This window comes from Pseudophryne corroboree, chromosome 2 (genome assembly GCF_028390025.1).
Source record: "Pseudophryne corroboree isolate aPseCor3 chromosome 2, aPseCor3.hap2, whole genome shotgun sequence".
Lineage (NCBI taxonomy): Eukaryota > Metazoa > Chordata > Amphibia > Anura > Myobatrachidae > Pseudophryne > Pseudophryne corroboree.
The window spans coordinates 729,831,294-729,843,874 of NC_086445.1; the positions used below are offsets into that span (position 1 = coordinate 729,831,294).

Sequence of the window (12,581 nt, forward strand, 5' to 3'; positions counted from 1 at the left end):
TTCATAGGTAAGTGAACAAGACTGCAGAGATTTACATGCTGGTTCCTGTCATATACAACACACGTAACCCATTTCAGAGAACAATCAATATCAATGGCACCAAGAAGAGTGTGCTGTATAAAGAATTTAAGATAAAATATAGTTCTTGGTGGAAAAGATTTATATATATTTAATCAGTCTTTCTAAATCCAATTAAAACTGTAATCCCTTCATTAATATAATAGAGTGCCCAAAATGATGTCACACATATTCCTCCATACTAGGTCTTGTTGAAGAGAGTATTAGTGTGCATTAATAAGAGGGCTCTGGTTTGAGATAAGGGGATTATGGGAAAAAGAAGGCAATATATGACAAATCTTGTGGAAAGTGAGGCTAACTAGCACAGTCAGATTCATGGTAAATCATACTTGCCTACCTGACCCTCTCCATGAGGGAGAAAATGCTCTGTTCCTGGACTTTCCTGGTAATGTATGATTGCCATCACCTGTGGTGAAAAACCTTTCTTATCAATTAACTAGCTCACCACAGGTGATGGCAATCATTTTCTCCCTCATGGAGAGGGTCAGGTAGGCAAGTATGTGGTAAATCCTATCACAGCAATACTTTTAAGGCCCCCATCCACTAGTCCGATTTGGGCAGTTTTCTTCAGATTTCGACACATCTGACCGTCATATCTGAAGAAAAGTGTCACATCGGATGGCTCTTCCGATCCGATGCGCACTCCCGTGTCAGATATATCTGAACTACAGATCTCTGAGGCTGCCCCAACTATTTATCTGAATCTGAAGAAAACAGGTGCACATCGGATTGTTTTTTTTACTTCAGATGTATCTGATCAGATTCATCTGAAGCGTCACTTGACTGGCATCTCCCTAGCCACTCCCACCCACCAAGAGGGGGAACAGCGGCAGCAGCAGCATCAGATCAATCGCATGTAGCATGTGTGCATCAGATATATCTGATGCGATCTGGCACATGATATATCGCATCAGATATATCTGAAGTGAATGTAATTAAAATTAAAGCCAGGGTCTGATCCAATTCCCGGGACTCTCCCGGGAGAGTTCAAGAGAAATCTGATGCTATCTGCAGTTCAGACAAGTCTGAGTAGTGGATGGCCACCTTTATTACACATTCATCCCTTAATATCTGCATTACATATATACAAATAGGGCGACAGCCAATTTAGTAAACACATTAGTAAACATTTAAATCTGGTGGGGTAAATGGGATTTATCTGCTATGCATGGAGCACACATTTTTCAAGTCACCGAAGCACAGGTGTATTGATCAGGGATTAAGGGCTTTGCATGGGCTACTTATTATTATACCTACAAGTAGATCTGGAGAGGTAGAAAATCCGCACAGTTTAAGGGTGTGCCACTATATAGTTGAGAACCATTGGTTTGTACTGCAGTAACGGAGATTAAAGGGAATTTAACCTTACATTTGTTTACTTTTCCCTTGTCCTTGCAAAGATTAAGGGATTTGTAAATAAATTCTTGTTATGTGCTTAAATTACTGCCATTCTCTAGAGCGGTCATTGGGGGTAATTCAGAGTTGATCGCAGCAGCAAATTTGTTAGCAGTTGGGCAAAACCATGTGCACTGCAGGTGGGGCAGATGTAACATGTGCAGAGAGAGTTAGAATTGTGTGGGTTATATTGTTTCTGTGCAGGGTAAATACTGGCTGCTCTATTTTTACACTGCAATTTAGATTTCAATTTGAACACACCCCACCCAAATCTCTCTCTGCACATGTTATATCTGCCTCCCCTGCAGTGCACATGGGGGGTCATTCCAAGTTGATCGCTAGCTGCTGTTGTTCGCAGCGCAGCGATCAGGCTAAAAATCTGAATTTCTGCGCATGCGTATGGGCCGCAATGCACACGCACATCGTACGGGTACAATGCCCGTTGTGGTTGTGCACGGTTGTAGCAAAGTTTTCAGTCGCACTGACGGCCGCAAGAAGATTGACAGGAAGGGGGCGTTTCTGGGTGTCAACTGACCGTTTTCAGGGAGTGTTTGCAAAAACACAGGCGTGTCTGAAAAAAAGCAGGCGTAGCTGGGCGGGTGTATGACGTCAAATCCGGACACAAATAGGCTGAAATGATCGCAAGCGCTGAGTAGGTTCAGAGCTACTCTGAAACTGCACAAACTTTTTTTGCAAAGCTCAGCTGCACATGCGTTCGCACTTCTGCTAAGCTAAAATACACTCCCCAGTGGGCGGCGGCATAGCGTTTGCATGGCTGCTAAACCTAGCTAGCGAGCGATCAACTCGGAATGACCCCCATGGTTTTGCCCAACTGCTAACAAATTTGCTGCTGCAATCAACTCTGAATTACCCCCCATTCTCTTTTTCCCTTAATCCCTTTGGCACCACCCTGAGCGTCTTGTTACACGAGAATCGCCTCACAGTACAAAAAGAGCTTTGATTAAACAGTCCAAGCCATGTTCAGTGCGGGCAGGACATTATAAACAAGTTTGAAAACAGGATTTTAATACCTACCGGTAAATCCTTTTCTCCTAGTCCGTAGAGGATGCTGGGGTCCACTTCAGTACCATGGAGTATAGACAGTTCCGCAAGAGCCATGGGCACTTTAAGACTTTTTCAGAGTGTGAACTGGCTCCTCGCTCTATGCCCCTCCTCCAGACCTCAGTATAGTAACTGTGCCCAGGGAGACGGACATTTCGAGAAGTGGATTTACTTTTAAGTTAATGGTGAGATTCATACCAGCTCACACTTCAACCATGCCGCACAACATGGCATTCAACAAAACACATGCTAACGGGCATGAACATTACAGCAAACATGCTGAAAACATTTTCAACAAATTAACAACTGAAAGTAAAGTACGCACTGGGCTGGGTGCCCAGCATCCTCTACGGACTAGGAGAAAAGGATTTACTGGTAGGTATTAAAATCCTGTTTTCTCATACATCCTAGAGGATGCTAGGGACACTTCAGTACCATGGGGTTATACCAAAGCTCCAGTACGGGCGGGAGAGTGCGGATGTCTCTGCAGCACAGATTGACCAAACTTTAGGTCCTCATCGGCCAAGGTGTCAAACTTGTAAAACTTAGCAAACGTGTTTGTCCCTGACCAAGTAGCTGCTCGGCAAAGCTGTAATGCCGAGACCCCCCGGGCAGCCGCCCAGGATGAGCCCACCTTTCTAGTAGAATGGGCAGTCACTGAATTCGGTATCGGCAAACCTGCCGTGGAATGAGCGTGCTGAATCGTACCTCTGATCCAGCGCGCAATAATCCTCTTAGAAGTAGGACACCCAAACTTGTTAGGAGCATACAGGACAAACAGAGCCTCTGTTTTCCGTATCCGAGTTGTTCTTGCGATATAAATACTCAAAGCTCTGACCACCTCCAGAGACTTCGAACCAGCGAAGGTGTCAGTAGCCACTGGCACCACAATAGGTTGGTTTATATGGACAGAAGAAACCACCTTTGGAAGAAAATTCTGACGAGTTCTCAACTCAGCCCTATTTTCATGGAAGATCAAGTAAGGGCTCTTGTGAGACAAGAACCCTAACTCAGACACCCTCCTTACGGATGCCAAGGCCAACAGCATAACCACTTTCCAAGTGAGAATTTCAACTCTATCTCCTGGAGAGGTTCAAACCAATCCGATTGAAGGAACTGCAACACCACGTTAAGATCCCATGGTGCCACAGGAGGCACAAATGGAGGTTGGATGAGCAGAACCCCTTTCACGAACGTCTGAACGTCTGAACTTCTGGAAAGGAGGCCAATTGTTTCTGAAAGAAAATGGACAAGGCCGAAAACTGGACCTTGATTGAACCCAATCGTAGGCCAGCATCCACACCCGCCTGCAGAAAAATGGAGAAAACGTCCTAACTGACAACCTTCCGTTGGAATCCTCTTGGTTTCACACCAAGACACATATTTTCTCCAAATACGGTGGTAATGTCTAGACGTTACTCCTTTTATGGCCTGAATAAGAGTGGGAATGACATCTTTAGGAATACCCTTTTGGGCTAGGATCCGGCGCTCAACAGCCATGCTGTCAAACGTAGCCGCGGTAAGTCTCAATCTTGAGAACTTTCGGTATGAGTGGAAGTGGAGGGAAGACATACACGGACCAAAACACCCACTGGGTCACTAGTGTATCCACTGCTATTGCTTGAGGTTCTCTCGACCTGGAACAATATTTCTGAAGCCTCTTGTTGAGACGAGATGCCATCATGTCTACTTGAGGAACCCCCCAAAGACTTGTCACCTCTGCGAAGACTTCTTTGTGGAGGCCCCATTCTCCTGGATGGAGATCGTGTCTGCTGAGGAAGATTGCTTCGCAGTTGTCCACTCCCGGAATGAAAATTGCCGACAGAGCTCTTGCATGTCTTTCTGCTCAGAAGAGGATCTTTGTCACCTCTGCCATTGCCGCTCTGCTTTTCGTTCCGCCCTGACGGTTTATGTTCGCGATTGCTGTTACATTGTCCGACTGGATCTGTACGGGTTGATCTTGAAGAAGATGCACCGCTTGTAGAAGGCCGTTGTAAATGACTCTCAACTCTAGAACGTTTATGTGAAGACAAGTTTCTTGACTTGACCATCTTCCTTGGAAGCTTTCCCCCTGTGTGACTGCTCCCCAGCCTCGGAGACTTGCATCCATGGTTACTAGGACCCAGTCCTGAATCCCTAACCTGTGTCCCTCTAGTAGGTGAGAACTGTGTAGCCACCACAGGAGCGAAATTCTGGCTTTGAATGACAGGATTATCCTCTGACGCATGTGGAGATGGGATCCGGACCACTTGTCCAACAGGTCCACTGGAATACTCTGGCATGGAATCGGCCAAACTGTATGGCCTTGTAGGCCGTTACCATATTTCCCAACAACCGAGTGCAATGATGAATCGACACTCTTGTTGGTTTCAGAATTCGTTTGACCATACTCTGGATTTCCAGAGCCTTTTCTACTGGAAGAAATACTCTCTGTACTTCCGTGTCTAGTATGATCCCCAGAAAGGACAATCTTGTCATTGGTTCCAACTGTGACTTTGGAAAATGTATGATCCAACCGTGTTGTTGAAGCACTGTCAGAGAGAGTGCAATGTTCTGCACCAACCTTTCCCTGGACCTCGCTTTTATCAGGAGATCGTCCAGGTAAGGAATTATATTGACTCCTTGCTGTCGAAGGAGGACCATCATCTCCGCCATCACCTTGGTGAACACCCTCGATGCCGTGGAGAGTCCGAACGGCAATGTCTGAAATTGGTAATGACAATCCTGTATCGCAAATCTCAGATAAGCTTGATGTGGAGGATAAATGGGAACATGTAAGTAGGCATCTCTTATGTCCACCGACACCATGAAGTCCCCTTCCTCCAGACTGGAAATCACTGCACTCAGAGATTCCATCTTGAACTTGAACCATTGCAGGTAAAGATTCAGAGCTTTCAGGTTTAGAATCGGTCTGACCGAACCGTCCGGGTTCGGAACTGGGAATAGGCTTGAGTAAAACCTCTCTCCTTGTTGTAACAAGGGAACCAGGAAAATGACATGATCCTGACACAATTTTTTTTTTGTATTGTTGCTGCTACCACTTCCCTGTCTGGGATAGAAGCTGGTAAGGTCGATTTGAAAAAATCAGCATGGGGGTATGTCTTGAAACTCCAGTTTGTAACCGTGGGACACTATTTGTAAGACCCACGGGTCCAGGCCAGATTGAACCCAGAACTGACTGAAGAGTTTCAGACTAGCCCCCACCTCAGCGTACTCCCGCAATAGAGCCCCAGCGTCACGCTGAAGATTTGGTAGAGGCGGAGGTTGATTTCTGCTCCTGTGATCCTGAAGACGCTGTGGACTTATTTCTCTTTTCCCCTTCTTTTACCCGCAAAGAAAGGTGAACTTTTACCCTTTGTAATTATTGGGTCGAAAGGACTGCATCTGAGAGTGATGTGTCTTTGTCGCCGGCGCAGGAGCATTAGGCAAGAATGACGACTTACCTGCGGTAGCCGCAGAAACTAACCTATCCAGCCCATCTCCAAACAAGGCCTCACCTTCATACGGGAGAGCCTCCATATTCCTTTTGTAATCTGCGCCAGCATTCCATTGGCGAATCCACAACGCCCTCTGTGCTGAAATCGCCATGGTAGCGGCTCTTGATCCCAAAAGACCAATAGCTTTCATGGCTCCTAGCATGTACGCAGCAGCGTCTTTGATATGCCCTAACGTTAGGAGTATCTCGTCTCTATCTATTGTGTCAATGTCTGATGACAAGTTTTCTGACCACTTTTCAATAGCACTACTCACCCACGCACAGGCAATGGTAGGCCTCAGTAGTGTCCCATTGGCCACATAAATAGATTACAACGTATTCTCTAACTTGTGGTCTGCCGGCTCCTTAAGTGAAGCCGTCCCAGGTGCAGGGAAAATCACCTTGTTAGTTAACCGTGACAGGGTACTGTGTAAAATGAGGGGTGACTCCCACCCTTTCCTGTACTCTGCAGGGAAAGGGTAAGCTGCCTTAATTCTTTTGGGAATCTGAAATATCTGTTCGGGTTAAACCAGACTCCCTCAAAGAGACTGTTCAGCTCATGAGATGGAGGGAAAGTTACATTAATTTACTTTCCTTTATGAAAGTAAGCCTTCTCCTGTGGTAGAGGAGGGACCTCCGTAACTTCTAACACCTCCTTTATAGCAACAATCATGTATTGAATGTTTTTCGCTAACTTTGGATCTATTCACCTGGAATCACTAGTGTCGACACAGGAATCAGAGTCCGCGTCGGTATCAGTTTGTACTACTTGTGCAAATTACCTTTTATGTGACCCAGAGGGGTCCCCTGTGGATGAAAAGGCAGAACTATTAAAAATCACATCTTCAACAGATTTTTTTCAGTTTTCTGCACGAGACTCAGACTTATCCAATCTCTTACTGATATGATTCACACTATCACGTAATTCTTTCACCCAATCAGGCTCTTGGTGTGACGGCAGCCCCACCACATTACAACTCTGTGTCCCTAAAATGGCTCCCACAGAGGAAGAGCTCCCTGCCTCAGACATGTCACACACGTGCACAATCACACCACAGACACTCCGCGGCTTATAGGGGATAGACCCACAGTAAAGTCTGTCAGAGGGACACAGAAAGGAATTGCCAGTCCTGTGTCGTGTACTTTGTACACAGAGACAAAAATCCCTGTGTCGCGTACTTTGTACACAGAGACTTTCCGTGCTATATATATTGCCAATAATAGGTTATAGTACCACAATATACACTCCCCCCCCCCCCCCTTTTTTTTGCACCCTGATACTAGAATCAGAAGTTGAGAGGAGGATCAGCGTTTCTTCCCCTGCTATTTGCTGGAAGAAAATGGCGCTGAGCAGTGTGCTGGCTGCCTGAGGAAGAAGTCCCGCCCCCTGCAATGGCGCGTTCTTCCTTAGGTATTGAACTAGATATTTATACTGGCGGGGTTGTAGGACTGTGCCATAGCATCATATGCCACCTTTTGCCAGTGAGAGTAGGTTTCATGCAGGGCGCTACCCCCCCCCCCCCCCCCCCCCCGCGCCCTGCTGTGCACTGTGTTATGGATAGCACGGTACCTTATGCCATCACGATGAACGGAGATCCCTCTCTGCAGACATCCGGTAATACTGCTCACCAGTCTTCTGACTTCTGGTTCTGTTAGGGGGGTGACGGCATGCTGTGGGAGTGAGCGCATAGCCGCAGCTAGTGTTCAGCAGCCTCCCTGAAAATAAAAAACCTAACATAAAGTCTTTTAGTGAAAACTCAGTAGAGCTCCACTAGAGTGCGACCAGTCTGCCTGGGCACATTTTCTAAACTGAGGTCTGAAGGAGGGGCATAGAGGGAGGAGCCAGTTCACACTCTGAAAGAGTCTTATAGTGCCCATGGCTCCTGCGGAACAGTCTATACCCCATGGTACTGAAGTGGACCCCAGCATCCTCTAGGACGTATGAGAAATGGGCAGGAAACTACTAGGCAATGCCCACAAGAAGCAGACATATTGTCGCTAACATGCTGCATTGTGACATTTCAGTTTGCCGGTAATGTGCCCAGAAACATAATGTACAAGCTTTCTATGGAGCCTTGCAGCTAATTGTATCAGACTCTTAATTTGACATTTTGGATTTAAGTAAAAAAAATTCCATTCAGGGTCAAATAGTCCTTTGATTTTATACAGTGTAAGAAAACTAATATTTTAACGATACTCTCACTATGGGCTTAAACCAAATATATAAAGTATATATTACCAGCCTGTCATGGTGTGGTCGCGATACAACATTCGTTTCCCTAGTTCTTTCTGCTGTATCCTTCGTGGGAACTCCAGGCAAGTAAACTCGTTTCCCAACAGCTCTGGCTTCAAGGTAGCCTGGAAAGAAAATATGTCACTTATTTACAATGTATGCTGTACCTGCAAATACAGGAAATCCAGAGGCATACCTAACAGATTTCCCACACCCAAGTATGTCCCAGTGTGCCCCCACCCCAACATGCCAGTGACACAGACAGCTAGACAGACTCAAGTGCCACATAGGCGTGGCACCCCTTCCTACAGTTCTGCGAACCCCTTCCCCCATCAATATGTCACTGAGTAATTCTGAATTGTTTTTATTTATATTATTGCCAGAATAAACCTAGGTCTCAGATCTGGATGTGTAGGGATCTATAGTTGCTAACAAAGACCTTGATGCAGAGATGAATGCATATCTGTCGTATATGCTACCACATTGCCTGCATAGGAAAAAAAAAAATGTCATCTGTATGCAGAGTTGAACCCCACTGTCCGTATGATTGATCTCCTACGCGTCATGATCCCCAGTGCGCCAGCCTATACTTGGTGTAAGATACAAACATTGTGTAAAGTGCAATAGTTTATTTTTATCAGTTAACAAAATGCAAGGTGAATGAACAGAAGATAAATCTAAATGAAATCAATATTTGGTGTTACCACACTTTGCCTTCAAAACAGCAGAAATTCTACTAGGTACACATGTACACAGTTTTTGATGGAACTCAGCAGAGAGGTTGTTCCAAACATCTTGGAGAACTCACCACAGATCTTCTGTAGATGAAGACTTGCTCAAATCCTTCTGTAACTTCATGGAATCCCAGACAGACACAATGCTGTTGAGATCAGGGCACTGTGGGAGCCATATCATCACTTCCAAGACTCTGTGTACACCTTGAAATCGGGGCATGCGTTCCCACCGAAATGTTGGCTGCATTGTAAGCTTTACATAATCAACTGATTTAATCAGTCTCCGCTTTCCGCTGCTTTGTCCCTCGGGGAGGCTAGGCTTGCTATCTATGTAGCTATGGTATCCGGTTTCTAGGTCAACCACACTTAGGTTGACAGTCATTAGGTCAAAACGGAAAAAGGTCGACATGAGTTTTTCACATATTTTTTCATTTGTTTAACTTTTTCATACTTTACGATCCACGTGGAGTACGATTGGGAATAGTAACCTGTGCCAAGCGCAGCGGTAGCGGAGCAAGGCACCTTGCCTTCGCTCGCCATGCGAGGGGACACAGTGCACTAATTGGGGTTCCCGGTCACTTTACGAAGAAAATAACACCAATTGTTTTTTTTACAAAAACCCTCTTGTCGACCTTGTCCGTGTCGATCTAATGACTGTGTCGAACTATTTTAGGTGTCGACCTAGTCACTAGTATTAGGGACCCCCAGTGACGGAGAAGCCTTGCCGATCGGTCTGGGGGCTTAACGCTATATCTGCAGATATACGCAACTAAGATCTCCGTATTATCTGATTATTATGTAGTATTTTTCACTCAGTGTGCATTAGGGATAACAAAATGTTTTTTCTTACACAGAATTATCCCTCCCTTTTAGCACCTGAGTGACATCACAATCTGATTGAGCAGCTTACCAATATATGTGCATTCTAGTCACTGTTGACCAATATTGGTCGACCTAAGTGTGGTCAACCCTATGATCCACACTCTATCTATCTATCTATCTATCTATCTATCTATCTATCTATCTATCTATACACACTCTGAAGAGTGATAAAAATTGTGAGAAAGATGATATGGGGTATATAAAGGGGGTGGGGGGAGAGAAAGATATAGGGGGGGGGGGTAACTCCCCTTCCCCTGGCGGCAATGCCAGACATTGGCCCTCATTCAGCATTGACTGCTATTGTGCAACTACGAGTTCCACCATACCACACACAGCTTACACAATATCTGGCTTGCAAGGCTTTCTGGGACTTTAGATATTGAAGCCATCGATTATTTAAGTATAATCTCACCTCTGGTTGAAGGTCATGCTGGAACTTGTAGTTTACAAATTGCCTAAAACTGACTTAGAATAACAGATTTTACAGTTTGTCAATTGAGATGATCACTTTTGACAGTATAATATGTACAGATTCCACCAATTTGTATGAGTGAGTCGATTGTCACTTGCTCTTTATCCATTACCAGATTTTCATTCCAACCAGCCAGATTTGGTAGATGATCTGCCAGATAACTGTACGAGTGTGTGCCCAGCTTTAGTTGCAATGTGATGCGACTAGGAAGCACCAGGAAGCTGCATAGATTAATTTCCTACGCATCATTTGTATATATGTGTGCAACTGAGTCTATATACAATGCACAACGGAACATGGCATGGAAAAAGCTGCGGTCGCTGAATCGTAGCACATATACAGATTGAGGGGTCTATTTACTAAGCATTGAATGGAGATAACGTGGATGGAGATAAAGTACTAGCCAATCAGCTTTTATCTTGCACAAAAAACAATATAACTCACCCAAATCTAACTCTCGCTGCACATGATACATCTACCCCACCTGCAGTGCCACATGGTTTTGCCCATTAGTGTGCTTTTTTGGTTTGCTAACAAACCTGAATAACCCCCTAAGACTCAGTTGCACACAGATATACAAGTGCCGCATATCCAACTAATCAGTACAGTCTCCTGCATCGCGTTGCAACTAAGATGCTTATTTCGGTGAATAAGAGTTACACGGGACCTGCCATGCAGAATGAGGCTGTTTGGCGCGACTGCAGCAATAGTGTATGAGGACACATCTGTATCAGTACTCAATGAAATGAGAGAACAAAAAAATAATAATAATAATAATAATAATAATAGTAATAATAATAACAACATGACAAACTTTTTTAATTGAAAAATATTAGCGCCCTGTTTGTAGTAGAAAAGGTATGCCATCCTGTATTTAAACACTTAAAAGAACTTAATGCTGTGAGGAATTGTAGAGAAATAAGAGACTACTGTATTCTGACATAACTGATATGCTCACCAATGACGAGAGTTGGTGCATTATGATTTTACATGGTGAGTGAGCACATTGTGTTCTTACCAGGAATTGCAGCCTCTGCCTTTCAGTTTCAGGAGTGAACTCTTGTGACATTGAAATGGTTTTCCCCTGTCGGATGATTATAGCTCTGCAATCACAAAATGATAAGGCCGCATAAATGAAGCACTGCACTGAATGAAGCCTTTATAGTAATACTGAAAGAAGACCAAAGTAACAATGTTCTATTTTCTATAAATATATCCGGCTTTCACACTGATAAATGGAAAAAAATACTTCTGCGCTGAGAAGTGCCAATAAATTGACAAATCTTTCAGCTGCCGCTCTGGGGATAATTCTTATCGGCTTGTACAGCATGACATTTTTCAAGTATCTTATGGTGAGAAATACAGTGCACAATTTGGTCACCTAAGAAAGCAAGATTGTGGCACCCACACCTTTCAGATAGCTACAGTAGGAGCGTTACATCCATCATCATTTAAGGAATAATATACTTTAAAATAACTTATGTTTTGTAGGAATTTTCTTGCTGAATAAATCAAGGGAACTTCTATTTGTAAAAAAAGATACAGGTTGCGTTTCCCATATCCAAATTTCCAAAACACAGAATATTCTGAAATACGTCATTTATTGAGCTAGACTGAGATAGTGACTGACACCTCTACTTTCTGATGGTACAAAATTTGTTTCATGCACAAAATGATGAAAAGTATTTTATAAAATGACCTTCGGGTTGTGTGTGTATGAAACATAAGTGAATTTTGTGTTTGGACTTGGGTTACATCCTTCAGATATCTCATTATGGTATGCAAAGATTCCAAAACAAGGAAAAATTCGAAATTTAAAATACTTCTGGCCCCCAGCATTGCGGATATGGGAGCCTCATCCTTTAGTTTCAAATGAGCTGTCCTGATTAAAGGTTTATACACACGGTGAGATTCGGGCTAACCCCAATTCTCACTGTGCGATAGGGACTAGTTCGGTATCGCAAGCACATGTCTGTGCTTGCGATACTGTCTGTGGGCCTAATTCCGAGTTGATTGCAGCATCAAATTTGTTAGCAGTTGGGCAAAACCATGTGCACTGCAGGGGGACAGATATAACATGTGCAGAGAGAGTTAGATTTGGGTGGGGTGTGTTCAAACTGAAATCTAAATTGCAGAGTAAAAATAAAGCAGCCAGTATTTACCCTGCACAGAAACGAAATAACCCACCCAAATCTTAATTCTCTCTGCAAATGTTATATCTGCCTCCCCTGCAGTGCACATGGTTTTGCC

General features: G+C 44.2%; 1 protein-coding gene across 2 annotated transcripts in view; it reads right to left on the reverse strand.

Annotated features, from left to right (window-relative positions):
- PPM1J (protein phosphatase, Mg2+/Mn2+ dependent 1J) overlaps positions 1–12,581 on the reverse strand; it is a 244,421-nt gene that overhangs the window by 75,838 nt on the left and 156,002 nt on the right. For both annotated transcript variants that reach the window (XM_063955390.1, XM_063955391.1), the window contains 2 exons: positions 11,350–11,434; positions 8,250–8,368 (listed from right to left, as the gene is read on the reverse strand). In XM_063955390.1, coding sequence (XP_063811460.1) covers positions 8,250–8,368; positions 11,350–11,434 — 204 coding nt within the window. The remainder of the gene's footprint in view (positions 1–8,249; positions 8,369–11,349; positions 11,435–12,581) is intronic.